The sequence below is a fragment of the Phoxinus phoxinus genome (genome assembly GCF_949152265.1).
Source record: "Phoxinus phoxinus genome assembly, chromosome: 20".
NCBI lineage: Eukaryota > Metazoa > Chordata > Actinopteri > Cypriniformes > Leuciscidae > Phoxinus > Phoxinus phoxinus.
The window spans coordinates 21,008,505-21,027,547 of NC_136895.1; the positions used below are offsets into that span (position 1 = coordinate 21,008,505).

Sequence of the window (19,043 nt, forward strand, 5' to 3'; positions counted from 1 at the left end):
TGGTATGAATACACAAACCTCAACCTTCAAAAGTGTCTCATATCATTGTTTTAGTTTTTTTTTTTTTTTTTTTTTTTTTTTTATCAATTAGGTATTTTTTTTGTGTTATTTTTCTCTTGTTTTTCTGTTTCAAACAGAAAAGGGAAAGAAAAAAGTCATGCGTTCATTACATCATTTTATAGACAGTCCATAAATTGCATTCAGAAGCGGGCGAACATTTGATTGTCATTTTTAGCATCCAATCAGCGCATGCATATAACAATGTCAAACACTTTTGGCCAATGAAAAACCCTCAACCTATGCGTCTGGCCAATGAGAGCGCAGAGGAGGCGTGTCCTCACGAAAGCGGTAGTAGCGCTACACCCGTCGGTGTGTCAGACGCGGATCCACCAGAAGTTTTGCGCCTGACCCCGATCATCTCGCCCAGAGTATCACATCTGCGCCAAAACTCCATCAGTTTACGGTTATTCTGGGTTATGGAACTGGATAAAATGGACGAAAACGACTGGAAATATCACGGGGAGGGGAACAAAAGCCTGGTCGTGTCTCACTTGCAGGTTGGTGTTCAATAGTTACTAGCTTTTAGCTTAGCCAAGATTCATAAAAACTCGATCAATTCTTATTCAGTCAATGGAAGATCAAGTCAAACTGTCTGGAAAGGACCTAGACTTTAAGTTTACCACTTTTACACCACCATTAGACGGAAATTAACTCTTTCTTTATCTTAAAGGGGTCTTGTCAGGGGTTTAAAGCTAAAGCCACCTAGCAGGCTAAATCAGGATTCATTGATAAAGTGAATGTATAACATGTGACACAATGTGTTATCCATGACACACCCACTTTATGGGATATAAAGTTTATTAAACCCAATACAGTGGCACATTTAATGTAGGACACATAATGCTGTGGCCGGTTGAAGGAATGGCCAGTGGTGATCTTGTAGTGTGAGGGTGCTTTTGTGCATCTGGCATGGCTCTTAAATGGGAAGTATTTGAGATGAGATAATATGCAATTAATATTTCCCCCATTCATGATTCAAAGTTCAGATAGGAAACCTTTAACAGTTTAAAGTGAAAGATAATGAGGGTCTAGACCGATTTTAAACCAGGATGATGGGTATGAATATTGATTAGGATGGGTGGGAACGTTGATGTTGATCACTTTTATGTGTTTAGGCATTGGCCAAAGTACATTTAAAGATTAAAAAGATCTCGCCACATGAATTTTCAGCAATGTTATATTGTTTTAAGTAAGATATTAGGCTACTTGGGTTATTGCATGTAACAACCAGAACCCTCTTTATTTGGACAACGGATTGAAATGAATAAAATCAACTGCATTTGAGATTTGTCTTAATATGACTAATGAAAAAGTTATGGAAACTATGTAAAAGATTCGTTTATCAGTTCCATTCAGCATGTAGTTGACTCCTTTTTGCACCAGGATTGCAATATCAAGGCCCTGTTTTGTTAAGATCAAGGATATGTTCCTGTAAAACGGGAACAGCTTAACCTTTGCCTGATTTTCCAGCTCATTTGTGCGTCTCATACGATAAATAAAGGAAAAAAACACTGGATCAAACCTTCGGGAGTCATACACTGGTTGGATTTGTATTACAGATTACAACACAAGAGTGTGTATCCAATCAAAGGCAGCAGCCCGATACAACATTGGCCAATATGTATTGCAATCATGTCAAACTGGGTGTGGAGAAAACGGGTGACGCTTTGATGCAGATTTCCAAGTACTCCTGGAGTCCTGCAAGGGCTTGTCCATATCTATTTGCTGTTTACAGACATTCTTTCATGTTCCCACACACTCTTGTGGGTTTTTTGTCACGTTAGCTGGCCGGTTTTAAATTCTTGGAATAGGAGATAAACCGCATCATCTTGTCTGAAAGGTTGAGTGAGATTATTAAGATTTTTAAGGCATCTCAGTGGCACATTGAAATAAGATGTGTGGTTTAAACAACTTTTTGGGGTAAATTTCTGACAATGGCTTGGTTCATGAATATGTTCTTATGACATTAATTTCATGACAATTAAATACAATCAAAAATTCTCATTAGAATAGAAGAAATTATCATTGCTGTAATGAGATTTTGATTCATACTCATTTTAATAATACTCATTATTCCAAAAAAGGATTGTGTCTGGATAGGATTATTTTCATTGTATTACAGTTATGAGAATATAGTTTTTTATTACGTTGATGACAATTTAAGAAATTGTACTCTACTGTTATGAAAATTTGACTAAAATGTATTTTTCTTTTAATTTTGAAGTGAGTTATACATAATTTCTTCATGAACATTAGCTTTTTAAGTCTGACATTTTGTGAGGCAGAAGTAGGTTTTGTAACGTTGTTGAGCAAGTGTGTTTAGAAACTGCATTTGCGTTTAAGTGGCCATCAGTTACATCAGTCCATAAAACAAACCTCCAGCCAGTGAGTTAGTTTATCGTCAATGCGATGATGTCATCTTTGACTTTGTGGACCTTTATGTACAAGTGCAAAAACGTAATGAGTGGATGGAGTATTTGTTGTTTACACAAGCACAGTCACTCACAGGCAAACCTGTTTCATAGGATTCCCTTGTTTTTTTCAACCTAATAAGACCGTTTGTTCACTAGGATACTTACAGTGGTCAAAGTCTGTGTGAAATGAGTTGAATGCAAAATTTGTTTTCAAACACGTTACTTCTCCTACAGCACTGTCGAGTTCTCCGTCTGTTAAAGTTTCCCTCTGAAGACTCCGCACATACACGACAGGTAACACTTCCCCAAATTGATATTACTAAACAATAGTACTTCCCAAACATGCACCATAAAGCAGAATAGTATGGTGGCTGAGAGAGCTCGATGCATTGAAACACATGCCAATAGTAAAAACACCAGCAAATGAAGAAAACATTGTCATCAGTTTGACAACACGTGCTGCAAATACTCACAACGCAATCGAATACAGAAATGCCAACTCAACCAAATACAGAAACACACTGAATATTCACAACGCAACCAAATACAGAAACACACTACGTATACTCACAACTCAACCAAATACAGAAACACACTGTGAATACTCACAACGCAACCAAATATAGAAACACACTACGTATACTCACAACGCAACCAAATACAGAAACACGCTGAATACTCACAACTCAACCAAATACAGAAACACACTGAAAATACTCACAACACAACCAAATACAGAAACACACTATGAATACTCACAACGCAACCAAATATAGAAACACACTACGTATACTCACAACTCAACCAAATATAGAAACACACTGCAAATACTCACAACTCAACCAAATATAGAAACACACTGCAAATACTCACAACTCAACCAAATACAGAAACACACTGAAAATACTCACAACACAACCAAATACAGAAACACACTATGAATACTCACAACGCAACCAAATATAGAAACACACTACGTATACTCACAACTCAACCAAATATAGAAACACACTGCAAATACTCACAACTCAACCAAATATAGAAACACACTGCAAATACTCACAACTCAACCAAATACAGAAACACACTGCGAATACTCACAACGCAACCAAATATAGAAACACACTACGTATACTCACAACTCAACCAAATATAGAAACACACTGCAAATACTCACAACTCAACCAAATACAGAAACACACTGCGAATACTCACAACGCAACCAAATACAGAAACACACTATGAATACTCACAACGCAACCAAATATAGAAACACACTACGTATACTCACAACTCAACCAAATATAGAAACACACTGCAAATACTCACAACTCAACCAAATACAGAAACACACTGCGAATACTCACAACGCAACCAAATATAGAAACACACTACTTATACTCACAACTCAACCAAATACAGAAACACACTGAATACTCACAACGCAACCAAATATAGAAAAACACTGAATACTCACAACGCAACCGAATATAGAAACACTGTGAATACTCACAACGCAACCAAATACAGAAACACACTGCGAATACTCACAACTCAACCAAATACAGAAATGTGCTGCAAATACTCATTCAGTTGCAGTACGTTGAGCTCTCTCGGCCATCGTAGTATTGCCTTTTCGTACAATATAAATGTGATGATAAATTGTTTGTAAAACTTGTAAATAGTCACATTTGAGTTTACAATAGTTGTGTGTTTTTTTCATGTACTGTACTGCATTGTACGTAAAGTGTCTCTTTTGGTTCAAAGGGCATCTGCAACGTTTGCATGTCATACAGTGTAGTATCAGCTCATTTGTCCTTCTTTCCTAACAGACCGCAGAACAAGCTTTTCGACACATCCTCAACATTGTGGATTATAGTAAATATGTCATGAAGCCTTTGTTGGGGGAGAAATACATTCACAGTGGAGTAAGTTACAGTTCAAGAAGTTTGTGTACATTAATACATCATGTTGCGTTAACATAAGCCGTGACCTAGCGAATAAGATGAAAATAATGGTTTGATTGTTTACAGGAGGTTGTCAAACTACCGCTGGACTTTGTGAGACAGCTGTCGCTGAAGGTCCAACAAGAACGACCTGGTACGCATCCAGAACACATTCTTATCACATTTCCACAAAAATGTCGTTGCTGTAATGCCCCACTAAAACCAACAGTGTAGTATTCGTACTTTATGTTAGTATTTGTTGTATTTTAATGGCAAAATCCTTCGAGATTATTGGGCATTACACTATACTTCAAAGTAAAACATTTTGGTACATTACGGTAATGACAATTTAGAGAAAAATATGCTTAATTGCAATGTGGACAATGTCCTAAAATAAGCATAATTTTCAAACTTTTGGTTCAAACAACTTGTATGTTTTCCGGAGTTTCACCCACTAAAAAATTTAGTTTGTTCTTCATTGCAAACATTATGCATGCGAGATGCAGTCACTTTTGTAGACTGGATTTGATGTTGCGTAACAGTGTTGTGATCTTTCCTTCATGCAGAACTGCGCTGTGACAAGGTCATGGACACATTCAGCGGGTGTGGTTTATGCCTTCCTAACCTGACCCAACTCCCCCTCCACCACCTCAGAGACCACAGACCTCCGATATGCGTCGAAATCAAGGTGAGCTCCACTTTCAGCTGGGCATAGCCACAACACGTCACTACCGTTATGTTTGTGTTTACTTCAAGGGGGGATTTGCACTCAAAATGACACTGGTATCATTTTTATACCCGCATTTCGAGACGTAAAAGTGTGCCAAAAACCTCGCCTTTAATGTGTTGATTTAGTGACGCATGTCTTATCGCGTCCGGTCATTGAACTTGCTGACAGTTGTTGATGGGGTTTTCTATATCTTCATGCCATTAGGGTGGAGACGCTCTGTTTTAAATTGAAAGCTTCGAATTACAAATAAAACAAGAACTATTTTTTTAGGGGTCAGTTTATTATAAACGCCCGTTCCTGGGGAAGTAAACCACAGTAGCTGAATGACTCATTGAAACTATTTGTGTGGAATTTAATCACATGGTCAGTCAAACAAGCAGGGGAAGGTGGCGTCAATCCGATCTGAAAGGCTTGTTTGTGTGTTCAGAAAAACAACAAAACCTTCTGCGCATTAAGCTTGATTACAAAACTTCATTGTGTAACTTCATCGAGATGCAGAGATATAACTACATATTTTACCTTTTTCCCCTCTAGCCAAAATGTGGATTTCTACCCTTTTCAAGACACATAACTAAGGAATGCAAACGCAAAGTTTGCAGATTCTGCATGCATCAGCATTACAAGGTAAGTACTAATTAAGAATCTTACAAAGGCCTCGTCGTTACGAAAGTAAGTCATGGTTCATTAAAGTGAAGCCAGATTTCTAAACGTGAACTTCTGCTTTAACAAAATAAAGAAAAGAAAAAGAGGATGGTTCAGTGTAGTGTAAACATCCTGCTGTCTGTTTGTGCTGTGCGCTATCATACAATCAGTCCTTTGGGGGTTTGGCCGCAGAAGATGTACAAAAATCAGTTTCAGTCCCAAAGTAGAGGCAACACGGAAACTGGAGAGTGTATCAAGTGACTGTCACTGAAGTTGGTGTACTTGATGGAAACTGTTAGCAAAGATTACAGTAAAATTCCTAACATTATTCTCTTACAGTTAGCCAATGGGAAGTGGAAGCGATTGAGCAGATATTGCCCCCTGGATCTCTTTTCAGGGTGAGTCACCGCTTCAGTCAGGAAATCAGAGCTGGATTTATATCTTTCGCTGATGGTACGACCTTTAGCCAGCATTGTTAACAAATCTAACTGACTGTGGCAAAGAGATTCACCAAGCCAACTGACCTTTGTTAAAACAGAATTTTCCACTGAGAAACCACCTTTTTTTTTTGTGACTCACCTTTCCACTGTGAAACCAGTCCTATAACCTATCATGCATGAAGCCTTTATAATGCTACTTGACGCTAAGGAAAACAGAAGGTTTAGAATCAGATGTGACAATCCATATAATCCCTTAACATGTTAATTCTTGTCATGGCAAATCATTTTTTTTCTCCCTACTCTTTCCTTCATTGTTTGAAAAAATGTGTCTTATTTTACTAACCTGAATGTTATTGAATAACTTGTATTCCAGGAGCAAACAGCGAATGTACGTTGCATTGAAGAATCTGTTAGAGGAACCACAAAACAACTTGAAAATCTTTAAGGTAAATATAAACTTCCGTAATTGATTAATTCTCGAACCGTTTAACGTCTCCAAACAAACTTTTTGTAGCTAATTTCAGCCTGCTGTCTATAGACCTTATTCACATCAGTGCCATTTTTGATTTTTAACGGGAATCTCTTCGGTGGGTTAAATTGTTATTTAATTTGTTTTTGGATTGTTCTGCTGGTGAAACACTGCAAAAATATCTTTCCAAGAAATTTCATTAGACAAAAACTTCCGACAATATGAAGTAGATTTTTTCAAATGTTTTCCTAAGGCAGTGAGCGTTCTGCGAGCTGTTTATGCGCCTCGCGTTTTACCGCCTGCTGCACGTCGTGTTTTTGCAGTTAAAAAAAAAAAAATCAACTCCGAGCGGAAAAAGCGCCCGACGTCATCACGTTTTTTTTCCACTGTCCAATCGAATGAATGGAGAGGCGGGCCTTCTGTTGTAGTGATGAAAGATACAGTTGCTTTGAACGCCTGGAGAGTGCGATGATGGAGGATAAACTTGTGGTGCTCTCGCGGGTTACCAGGAGCTAACGACTTCACGGAGCGTAACTACCACATTGTTAACAGAAACTAAATCAAATTTATAAAAGGCTGATTTGACGGTTACTTGACTGACAGGGCAGCTGTTTCGGTGGTTGCCTAGCAACATAAAAAACGCAGCGTCTGGTGTTTGGGGCCGAAGTCTAAGTTTTAAAACTTTTCTTCGACTTCCATTTTATAGAATGTTCAGCATTCCATTTATAGAATGTTCAGCATTCGAAAAGTAACAGTCAGCGATGATGTCATGCATACTGATTTGCAGTAGGTCTCAGTTTTAATTACTGAGTAAATCTTAAGTTATGGTGGAACTTGGAAGTAGTACCGATACTTCTAAAAACAGCTTAAACTGGTTTACTGGTCTTAACCAGATTTGGCTGAGAGACAAGTTGTTTTAGATTAAGCTTGCTGATAATCATATATAGGTCCGGATGTGTGACTAGCTTAAACCACCTAAGACCAGCAAACCAGCTGGTTTAGAATTTAAGCGTGGTTAAAAAGAAAGAAAGAAAGAATATCATTAAATATAGCTACTGATTGTATATTGGTTTGATTCATTAGAAACTGTTATTAAAGAAAAGTTGCTTTAATGAATTGTTTCTCCTATCTTTTTTTCAGGGCGGAGAGTTGATATTTAGCTGTAAAGACGACGCCAAGCAGCAACCCGACTTGAATGATCTCATTCAGCACCTTTGGCCTTATTTCCCCCATAGTAACGGCCTTTATAACGGCCACCAGCCTGGCAAAGCCGTCCTCAACGAGTTCATTCAGGTGATCTGCTCCTCCCTGCTCAGCGGCGGGGACTCGAATCGCTCGGGGGAGCCCAGGAAGATGCACCTGTCCGAAAGCAGGCCGCACTGTGAAGCCAGTCCCTTCCCAAGAGACCTGCTCCGCAACGGTGAGGCCTTTACCAACTGCTAACTAATGAATATTTGGACGGGCAAATGATGGTTTGTTTGGCCAAAATATTGTTATATTAGTTCCAATAGAAATCACTTTACTGTTGAGTCACAATATAACTGGAACGAAACGTATTGTGCATTTTAAAAGACACATTAAGGGGCGGATTATTGCTGCATATATACATGACGGTAATCGTAAATCTGTTATGCAAGTCCAGGAGTACATGTTGAGCTCATTTTCATATCTTCACAGGTAACCATGGCCTCCCTAAAGACAGCGTCCTTTCAAAAATCCTCCAAGTGCAGATGCTGGATAACCTGGATATCGAAGGAATCTACCCTCTGTACAAACGTGTAGAGCAGTATCTAGAGGAGTTCCCGAAAGAAAGGTGAATGTTTAAGCTGGGATATTGAGTGCTTCGTTACTGATCTATCAGATCAATATTCCAGTGCAACAACGGTTTGTTCTTGCTGAGCAAAGTTTCTATTGGGCGGATATTTAAGGCCATACCTTATCTGTGCAGTGTTCACCTGTACTGGCATCATTTTATGTAAAAATGTTAGTATATAAGTTTCACTAATAGAAGTATTAATATACTTTATTTTCAAACAATTTTAAGTCTTATTGCGGTCTCCTGGAAGACATATTGAAAACACTAGGTGGTGCAAAAGACTGTGTGGATGTGGTACTTTATCTAGTAATGAGGCACTGTGGCCACATGGTGGTCCTGTGCAGTGTGGTCATTGGTGAATTCCATGCAAAGCCACATCATCTTTATGAATAAACATGCTTAAAAGCACTTAAACATCTCATCAACACTTGTTTATATCCACAGAAACCGACTGCAGATAGATGGGCCTTATAATGAGAGTTTCATGGACACAGTTAAAAACTGTCCCACTGAGGATGACGGCTCTGTAGAATATGCTGTTGGGAAGGTAAGACTGTGAACATGTGATGCTTCCAAGTTTAGGTGTGAATCTCATAAGAAATTCACAGGTTGTATTTTCCCACAAAATTGGGCATTTAAAAAAAAAAGATTTTTTGGTATTGAATTAAAATACAGGTATATTTGTATATAAAACGAATAGTATTGTAAATAATATTTTAGGACAAAATTCAAAGTGAGATTCATTCTGAGGTACAATACAGATTTTAATTTCTCCTTGCATCTTTCCAGGTTCACCAGTATAGAGTTGCAATGACCGCCAAAGACTGCTCAATCATGATCACGTTTGCACCTTGCGAAGAAGACGAGGAGTAAGTTTGTTTTCACTTTTTTAATTAAAGATTCACCTCGACGTTTGCGGCCATTTTACCTTCCATTTGCTTTGCGTTTACAGACACCAGTTGAATTTGGAGAAGCCTCGTTTTACGTATTCCGTTTCCATCCTGGATCTGGACCCCAAACCGTACGAAGGCATCCCTCACCAGTACAAGCTGGACACCAAAATCGTCAACTACTACCTGCGGAGCACGCAAGCTCCGCCCCCCTCCAGCCTATATAAGGAAAGGCAGGAGTGCACGCTGCTCTTCCATGCTGTATGAGACACCTCCACAAGTGCTGCTTGGGAAATGCGTAGAAGTGAAATTGAAATAGTGATATAGTTTTGTTATTTTTGTTTGCTAGTCTGTCTAGCTGTTTGCCCTCCCAGCATGTTCTGCGACGTGAAGTTGGCAGCGAAGGCGGCATCTGTGGGCTGTTGCTGGGACGACCTTTTGTTTTTATTTTTAGAGGGTGATGTTCTCACTGGGGCTGGTCTCCTAAAGCACAGAATACCTGAACGAGTCAGTCATTGGCTATAAAAAGGAGGACAAGGAGGTTGTGTGTGCGTGTGTGTTTTTGTGCAGTGCTGTTGGGTGTTTCTCTCACGCAGCAGCGCTACTGTGGTTTCCAAGTGCCAAAAAGTGGCTTACAGCGATTTTCCCTAATGAACGTTTTACCATGCATCAACTTGGCCGTGTCAGCAGTCGCTGTACAGGCAGTTTGGAGTTCAAAAGCAGACAAGTTCTTGAGTTTTTAGCAAGACTACATCCCTAGAGCTCCTGAAACCACTGACCCACGGCGAGCTACAGTAGCAGAAGTTATACTGACAAGCACAGACCTGTTGCATGCTAGCGAATGAGGTTGCGCTAACACTGTCACTATCCATAATTAGATTTTATGAATTTGAAGATAAGTCTAATGATATTACTCTCTAATGAAAGTGTATTTTTATAACGCACGCTTGCCTGGCATAACCGTCTACCGCCATATACAAATCGAAGTGTCTTATTAAAGAATAGTTTGCACTACATAAACATTTAGCCATTGTTTACTCACCCTCATGTAATTGCTAATCTAATCAAAATGGCTGAATCATTTTTATGTAGCTCGGCAGTTCATTCTAACCAGGCATTTTGTCCGAATTGGACAAAACGCTGCTGGGTGTTGAGCATGTAGTAGTAAGTGAATGAACGCAAGATCATCCGTGAATAACTACTTCAGTTTTGAGTGAAGAACACACTTAAAATTTAAGTTGTATGGACTACATTTATGGTGCTTTTTATTGGACCTTCAAATATGTGAAAAAACCTGAATATACCGACATGAAGGTGTGTAAATGATGATTGAATTTTCTTTTTTGGATAAACTACTTCTTTAAAGCTAGTCTGTCATCTCAAACGCCATTTTTCTTCCCCCCCCCCTCCCGAGAAAAACTGCTGTAAAAAAGCAAAATCAACTGTGCCTGTCCATCTACAACTGCTAAGTTCGACATTAATACACTTAGTCATCTGTTTTGAAAACAACTACAGGAATGAATTCCCAACAGCTTAAACGCTACTATAACTACGTTTGGCTTGAGTTTTATTGGCTGTAATTGTTTGCAGAGCAAGACGAATTTCATAAGTCGGCCAGAGATGGACAGCATGGCAGTTATTGTTAGCACTATACAGGAGTTGATCCAGCAGTTTTTCAGAATAGCAGTATATTGTGCCACAGAAATGGCAGTGTTGATTTAACATTGTGTGCAAGTTTAGCGCCTTTTACCGAAAAATCAATGACGGTTTATGCAAATTTTACTGTGCGACTTCAACACTAAAGATGGCACCTCAAGGTTGCCATTTTCTTGTCATGGGAAATATTACTGTTACAAAATACTGTGGTGTGACTGATACTCATGCTTCCGTTTACCTCTTTTACTGTGATGTTGACTGCGTCGGCTTGATCAACTCAAAGCCACCAATGCAGTTCTCATCAGGTGAATAGTGTTTTGAGTTTTACATGGATGAACATTCAACATTGCCAAACTGTGTTGACACTCCCTTTTGTCTTAATGTGAACTGGTGTCAAGAGAAGTATTATACGCCTTACCTGTGAGCGAACACACTTTCGTTGTCCAACCAATGGCATTTGTTTGACTGTCATGTTGCTCAGTTTTAATGTGTTATGATGTATGATTAAGTGCAGTTTCTTCACACCAGACATTGCTGTTTTTGCCTTAGTTTTAACACCATCTTCCCTCTTATGAACCAATGAACCAGAGATATGAGTCTGAGGTGATGATATTGCGTTATTCTAATGAAATAAAGATCTGTAATCACTATGTAGGTAGGAATGGACATTAATTCTGTTAATAAGCAAGAAGAGAAAGGAATATCACAGTTTCTGTGATGGAATCTAATGTTAAAATTTAACTATTTGAAAATACAAAGTGGATTTTGCTGTCAGACATTTTGTATTTAAAATTATTTATTTTTCTAGCTCTTGTCTAATGATGTATATTTCCATACAGTGTGGGCATATCATGAGTAAAAATGATTGACACTTACAGATGGCATCAATATGTAGTACCTAACGGGTGATTGTACAGGTGTTTATATCAAATAAAATGATTAGATATGAAGTTCTGATTACAGGAATGTTGGCTTGTTTTATGACTTCTCACAAACACACGGTTCTTATCAAGGCCTCAATTGACGCTTCCACCCCGAGAATCCGCAGCAGGCTCTGAAAGTAATCCGAGCCGTTTTCCATCACTTTTTTGGTGTCCAACTCTCGAGCTGTTCAGATGAAAACAAAATAAAACATTTTTATAGGAATTATGAATTGTACAAGTATAAAATAAGAACATGGTTGATTCTGATCCACTGCACCATATAGTAGTCAAATAATTTTGTATAACAACTGCAGAAATATTTATTTGACCGTTGTCCATGAGAATTTTCTTTTTTATTCCAAAAATGCAAGTTAAAAAAGCTTATTGGAGACATCTTGGTAATCAAAATGGCTAGTTTTAGACTAGTAAATATGCCCAGTGAGGACTTTTAATCTGTTTAAGCAGAATAGTATCAATTCAGATAGTCAACCCTGACACAAAATTGTCCCTTAATCTATATTTCACTCGTCTTACCCTGATCTGGCATTTTCAGCAAGAGCTCAAGTGTTGGTTTTACCACTCCTTCCTTAGACACATCAATCTTCCAGAATATGGTCATGGAGATCCTGAAAAACATAAAGCCATTATTTACCATATTTCAAGCATGTAATCTGGAGATATCAGTCATGGTAACCATATAAATGTACATGAACCTTGTAGTCGCTTGATGCCACATGTGCCGCCAACGGAAGGCAAACAGCTAAAGTTACGGACTGCAGTTTCCATTCAATTTTCTCAGCTGATGCAACCTACCCGGGAAGTTGAGGACTTCGTATAATCATGAGCTCCGATCTGCATCCCTCTGGAAGGCTGACCACGTCTGGGTACTTGTCCTGCCAAAACAAACGCTCATGTGTTAAAGGAATTAGAAGTCCTGACAGATTCCATCTGACCCACAGCAACCTGGTTCCAAAACACTGGCCGATAACAAAACGGATCCGAACAAATCAACAAAATACAAAGGAATTTACATATTAAAGGATTACGTAATTATAAATTGAATTACGCCATTTGCTCCTTAACAAGGCAAGATTACATCATGTCACAGTCTGAGACTTTCTGCATTGAGGACAAAATGTTGATTTTTTAAAGAAATAGATCGACCAAAACTGTCATTATTTACCCCCCAAACCAGTTTGGCCTTTTTTCTTGCTTGTTTGCAACACAAAATGTAAATTTTCAGACTACTGTTTAATTAAATATTCAAATATAGGACTAGGGCTTGACATTAACACCCGCCAACTCGCCAAATGCGGCTGGATTTCAGCAGTGGCGTACTAGCCACTTGGGCGGGTTGAATATTATATAACATATACAAATTTTCAATTGTAGTCTTTTAAAAAGGCATCTGAAAAAATAAACTAAGTGCAATGTAGTGCTGTCAAAAATATTGCTTTTTCAATACATATCGATCCTGAAATATGAAACGCTTCCAATACTTATTTTCCTCAGATACACAATACCAGCTCTGCTTTTTCGCTCTCTCTCCGAGAGCTGGTGACACACAAACCCGCCTCTAAATTGAGTTATTTTTCGCTGCTTGATTGCGCTTAAACAGTCAAATACACAAATAATAATGTAAAAATGCCAGACTTCGCAAGTATTCACATAAACACAATCAGTTATGTTTTATGTGAACAGTTGAGAAAGAAAACGGATGTGTAACAGTATAATGGATCCGTACGTCAGGTCTTAAAGTGACAGTAGCCTAATATACCTGCTGCCAAATTATGAGATAACATAAAAAATGGGAGTTTTCCTCATGGTACCGATATATAAGTGGCCAGTGAAAATGCTAAGTCAAGTCATCTTCATTTATATAGCGCTTTTAACAATGTAGATTGTTTCAAAGCTGCTTTACAGAGATAAACGTATAATTTAAGGTAACAGATTGTTTTGGCTTTATAGCGGTTCTTGAATAATGTTATTTTCCAGCTAAAGTTAGTTTTGATTGATTCACTTCCGTCGAAAGGATAATTTGTTATTAAATTAGGGGCCGCTAAGACGACACCGTTCTCTCTACACAGACTTTAAACGTGAACCTGTGATAAACACTGATGGCGCTCACGTGCGCATCAAGAATTAATTCTATAGTTATGTGCGTTTGAATATATGTGCGCATGTTTGTAATTTTCTACAAACCAAGCCTAAAACTACTTGTCCTGCCTATAAATTTGAGACAGAATTGTATTTTATTTTATCACTACGGGGAAGATACGCGAATTTCCCACACTGCTTTATCTGTAGAGTGGTAAAGGGATCCTCCATAGGGAGAGGAGTGGCTAGTAACTTTGGAAAACCACTAGCCACAGTGGATGGTGAGCAAACAAGTTAAGGTCAAGCCCTGCATCATCCTTTTGTTCGAAAAAAACCACAGGGTTTTTCACTGCTGGGAGCTGTTAACTGTTGTGACTGGATCATTGAGACAGTAACTTGAGAACCGAATCTGCCTAATTCATTAACAAATCATTTAGACCAGTTTTGTAAACTGGATCCACTGATGCATTGCAAAGATCGTACTCAATTAAAAAAAGAGTTATACATGTTTTGAATTAAATGAGGGTGAGCAAATAATAAAAAATGTCTTTTTAGGTTAACTATCCCTTTAATATTCCAAGTGTTTTTTAATAAATAGAGTTAGTTGAAGATATTTAATAGTCATGCCTTCAGGACTTTGAACCACAGAAGAGAAAATCGAATACACAGAACCATTTAATGCTGACAGTAAATAATAAAATAAATGAAGAAATATGTTTCCATCTCTCTCTGTCTTTTGCAGAAACCACTAAATACAGTTAGAAATTTTAGGCTTACTTACACTTAATTATGTATTAAAGCAAATGGAGAAACTGCTTTAATAAGTAATTAAGACGTCTAATTAAACTGCTCTTAAATGTAACCCCTCAATTTGGCCGTATTTCAACTAGCTAATTAAAAACACATGATAATTCCCATAACCAGCCTAGCGCACAAACCGACATGAGCATCACAAATCCCTTAAACAAATCCATCAGACTTTCCCATTAGACATCAACACTTTCCAGAATTTTTTCCCACATTACACAGTTGGGAAATGCTGTCAGTTACACCATTAACTTGATGTTTCCTCTGGTAAACACTAAGACTTTCTCTAACAAGTATCTTGAAACCTGTCTAGATTTGTGATTGTGAAGACTGTGAAGAGACTAAACACTGTTACGTTCTCAAAGCGAGCTATTTACAATTTTTGCAAATGTTTATTTTTACACGTACACATTGACTTTGGTCATCAATGAGTTATGTAATTCATTGCACCCTTTCTTTGCAAATCACTGATAACAAACTTTAAAACCAACAAGTGTGCAAAAAACAATCTGGAAGAATATCTAATTTATTTAGTTAAAATATTAAGAGTTAAAGATTTAACAGAACTTATGGAAAACATTAAAATTATGCAAATCTTTTTTTAAACTTACAAATTGGTGTATGCTTTTACAAATCTTTTCTTATAAATTTTATTTCTTACATTAAAGATTTTGAATCTATTTGGTAAACTAGCGTTTAACTAGAATATCATCATTGAATTTGCCAAGACTTTTACCTCCCCATAAATATTTTAAAGGGCACCTATTATGGAATTTTGAAATTTACCTTTCATGTAGTGTGTAACATAGATCTAAGTGAACAAAAACATCCTGCAAAGTTTGAAATATGAAAGTGCACCGTATATAAAGTTATTGTCTTTCAAAAGTTAGAGTCGACTCTGAGTCATTTTTATGAATCGTTAGAAGACCGAAGCTTTTTCTCTGACTAGATGACGTCAACTTGTCAAGTTATTTGAATATGACACGCCCACTTATTGCTCTCCAAGCCCAGGGAAAACATCATGGCGACGAGACGCTATGTTCTGAAGTGCGACTCAAAAGCCAACTTTTTTCCATCTGCCCAAGGAGGAGCATTTGAAGACTAAGTGGCTACAATTCATATAACTATACCACAGAAGTATAGTCCGAGCCTTTTGCTTTGTTCGCACCATTTTGAAGACGATTGCTTTTTAAAATGCAATCAAACTTGGATTCGCGAGCCGGCTGATATTGAAGGAAGGTTCAGTTCCAAGTGTATTTGCATCAGCTTCCTCCTCCGTATCACAACCTGTAAGTGTTATTAATAATTGTTGCTTTTATGTCTTAATAATTATTTTGTTTGTTGTGTAAGCACCGTTTAGCTTCTAGGTCTTCAATGGCGTATTGAGATATGTGAAGTGTTTGGCGTTGTTTTCGGAGTTGTCTTAATGAATAGAGTAACGTAACTGCATTTTTTTTTTTTTTTTGTAAAAACGTTATGTTTATGCATCGGGCTAATGCAAACAAAGACTGATTGTGCTTTTACAATATGAACTCTGGGCTATGCTCGCTAACGTAACATTAAATTCTTTATCTTATTTTTAGTTTTTTACTACAAACTACAAAGCAGTGGACTATAATCATTATTATAACACGATTTAATTGATAAAAGCATCATTGTACTCCGTGTTAAACAATTAGTATTATCTCTGTAAACACTGCTGGGTCATCTGACCAATCGCAGATTAGCGTCGCGCAAAGGAGGGGTTTGGAAAAACGAGTCGTTGAACGAATCATTTGGGAGTCGGTGAGCAAATCAGGTAAAAATAAATGCATATTATACGAAAACAAAAGTGTTTTTTGACATTGCATGCACGTAAAACTGTTGTTGGTGACTCCCTAAACAACATTAGGAACATTTTAAATGTCATAATAGGTGCCCTTTAATAACTTCATGAAGAAATTTCAGTCTAGTTGTCAACTTAAAAAGTTAAACAATTATTAAAAAAGACATCACTGGTTTTCGGTAAATGTGACACAGGTCTGACCAAAAGGCTTCAAGGCTTCCTTGAACTAAGCCATTAATTTAGCATCCTTTAAACAACCCAACCATTATTTGAACTCTATGCCTCTATTGTCTGATCCTGGAACGACATGTTATACTCCCCACGGATCCCTGTCAACAGTTATTAAAACACCAGACAGAACAACCTGAGTCTCTGGGCTTGTTCAGAAGCCAATACTTACTGGATGTTTGGGATCTTCTACCCAATAAATGTTTAAAAAGAATTGAGCTGAGAAATCAGAAAATCTGAAATTTTGGGATTCCATCTGATAACTTCATTGTGAGATTCTTGCAAGTGAATTTTCAGCAGGTTTAGTTTCAGAAACACAAAACATTATTTAATTTCCACCAAGGTTTGTTAAGAGTGGATGACCCAAAACTGAAACGTTAATCTGAGTGCCTCAAGGGCGATTTTGAGGTACCCAGCTAAAAGGAAAGAAACATGAAACCGCTGACTACACACATGCCACTGCTGAGTACTTAAGCTCTCTGGCGCAACGTAAAATATTCCATTATGTTAAAAGTTCCATAAGGAAATATAGTGAACCAGATGCTAAAGCAAACCGACATTACCACAGTGGAAAAAGACGTCTGAATGTAAAAAATACAGTCCAACCTTTTGACAGACATTATCATGGTGCTAGGCATGTGTGTGAAAGAGTCTTCTGGGTCTCAAAGTACTTTTCAAATGGTCCGTGACATTATACAGACCATTCTCACCAATGGAATTCTCTTGTGGAAAGAGGGATTTTTTAAAAGACATCCTAAATTCAACATCCTCGAGTGAGCTGCTTCAAGGAAAGAGCGCCATGTTGGTTGAGTCAACATCCAAACAGAACTAGAAGAACGTCCAACCCTCATAACTTAAGATGTGACCAGTAAGTGTGGCAATGCATGAGGAATCCAACATGAAGTAGCATTCACAAACCATTTTACTTCCATGATGAAACAGGATATTGAAAGAACATGAAGGGAGGGACTTGATGCCGAAAAGTGGTTTCTGTAGGATATATATTTTCAAGGGATGGAATTGAAAAATAAGATTACTTGTTGACGTAAGCTGAAATCAGAAGCCATTTCAGAGGTGGAGCAACTGACTTTATTTCGATTAAAAAGTATTAAAGGTATGGATGAGTATGATTTCACTTTTCTAACTTTAGTGTGTAATGTTTCTGTTTGAGCATAAACAACATCTGCAAAGTTACAACGCTGAAAGTTCAAGGCAAAAGGAGATATTTTTTGTTAAAAGTTATAAACTATGCGTTTTTGCTCACCCTCAAAAAGTGACAATTTTAACATGCTATATAAAAATATCTGTGGGGTATTTCATACACACTCTGGGGACATTAAAGACTTATTTTACATCTTGTGAAAAGGACATTATACCACCCCTTTAAAGACGTTTTCCTTTGAAATCATGTAAGCCAATGAATAATTCACAATTAAGACCAGAAACATGTATAAAGAAAGTACGTGCAGAGTTGTTACGGACAGTGAACAGTCGCAGCTGTTCATTCCAGTTGGTTGAGTCACAAATCTCCGGCCATTACCTGATGGCAAGTCAAAACATCCTAAAGCGCTGAAACATCTTACACCGTTAATTTCACACTACAGTTAAACACTCTTTTGATCTACATCTGTTAAAACTCATCTACGTAGGATCTACGAAGACTATACTGTAAAAGCACATTTGTATATTGTTCAACAATGATCCCACATACTTTTACAACTCTTAGATCCCTTATAACCCTAATCTTTTGGATGAGATGTTGCAAGGTGAGTGATATCAGCTTCAATGGATACGTTTTGGATACGTTTTCAATTTAGATTCTCATGAGATCAAAAAAAAAAAAAAAAAAAATCCTAACTGCTATGTATTTCTGAAGATTGTTTTATTCTGAAAGCTCTGGCATAATGTCTCAAACTCTGCTCTTTGTTAAAATCTATCTGCTAGTTTGTTAGCACTTGACCTGAAAAAATAAGTACGGTGTAATTTCCACTCATTAAAGGCTATACGGAGTTCATTCAAAGTTCTTTACAAAAATGTCGAAGCATAAAGAGTTTTTTCACAACCTTTTTCATAAATGTCAACTGTTTAATTCATAAACAT

General features: G+C 37.5%; 2 protein-coding genes across 3 annotated transcripts in view; one reads left to right on the forward strand and one right to left on the reverse strand.

The window, feature by feature from the left end:
• Nucleotides 1-294: 294 nt before the first annotated feature.
• Nucleotides 295-12,021, forward strand: ippk (inositol 1,3,4,5,6-pentakisphosphate 2-kinase). Its single transcript, XM_079593313.1, has 13 exons — nucleotides 295-557; nucleotides 2,709-2,768; nucleotides 4,307-4,402; nucleotides 4,508-4,574; nucleotides 4,987-5,108; nucleotides 5,685-5,774; nucleotides 6,132-6,190; nucleotides 6,606-6,678; nucleotides 7,842-8,121; nucleotides 8,379-8,514; nucleotides 8,962-9,064; nucleotides 9,307-9,386; nucleotides 9,470-12,021. The coding sequence occupies exons 1-13, from the start codon at nucleotides 300-302 to the stop codon at nucleotides 9,672-9,674; spliced, it is 1,629 nt and encodes a 542-aa protein (XP_079449439.1). The 5' UTR covers nucleotides 295-299; the 3' UTR covers nucleotides 9,675-12,021.
• Nucleotides 12,022-12,030: 9 nt separating this feature from the next.
• cenpp (centromere protein P) overlaps nucleotides 12,031-19,043 on the reverse strand; it is a 47,396-nt gene continuing 40,383 nt past the window's right edge. For both annotated transcript variants that reach the window (XM_079593317.1, XM_079593318.1), the window contains exons 7-9: nucleotides 12,800-12,879; nucleotides 12,521-12,612; nucleotides 12,031-12,170 (exon numbers count right to left, since the gene is read on the reverse strand). In XM_079593317.1, the coding sequence (XP_079449443.1) occupies nucleotides 12,052-12,170; nucleotides 12,521-12,612; nucleotides 12,800-12,879 (291 nt within the window). In that variant the 3' untranslated portion in view covers nucleotides 12,031-12,051. The remainder of the gene's footprint in view (nucleotides 12,171-12,520; nucleotides 12,613-12,799; nucleotides 12,880-19,043) is intronic.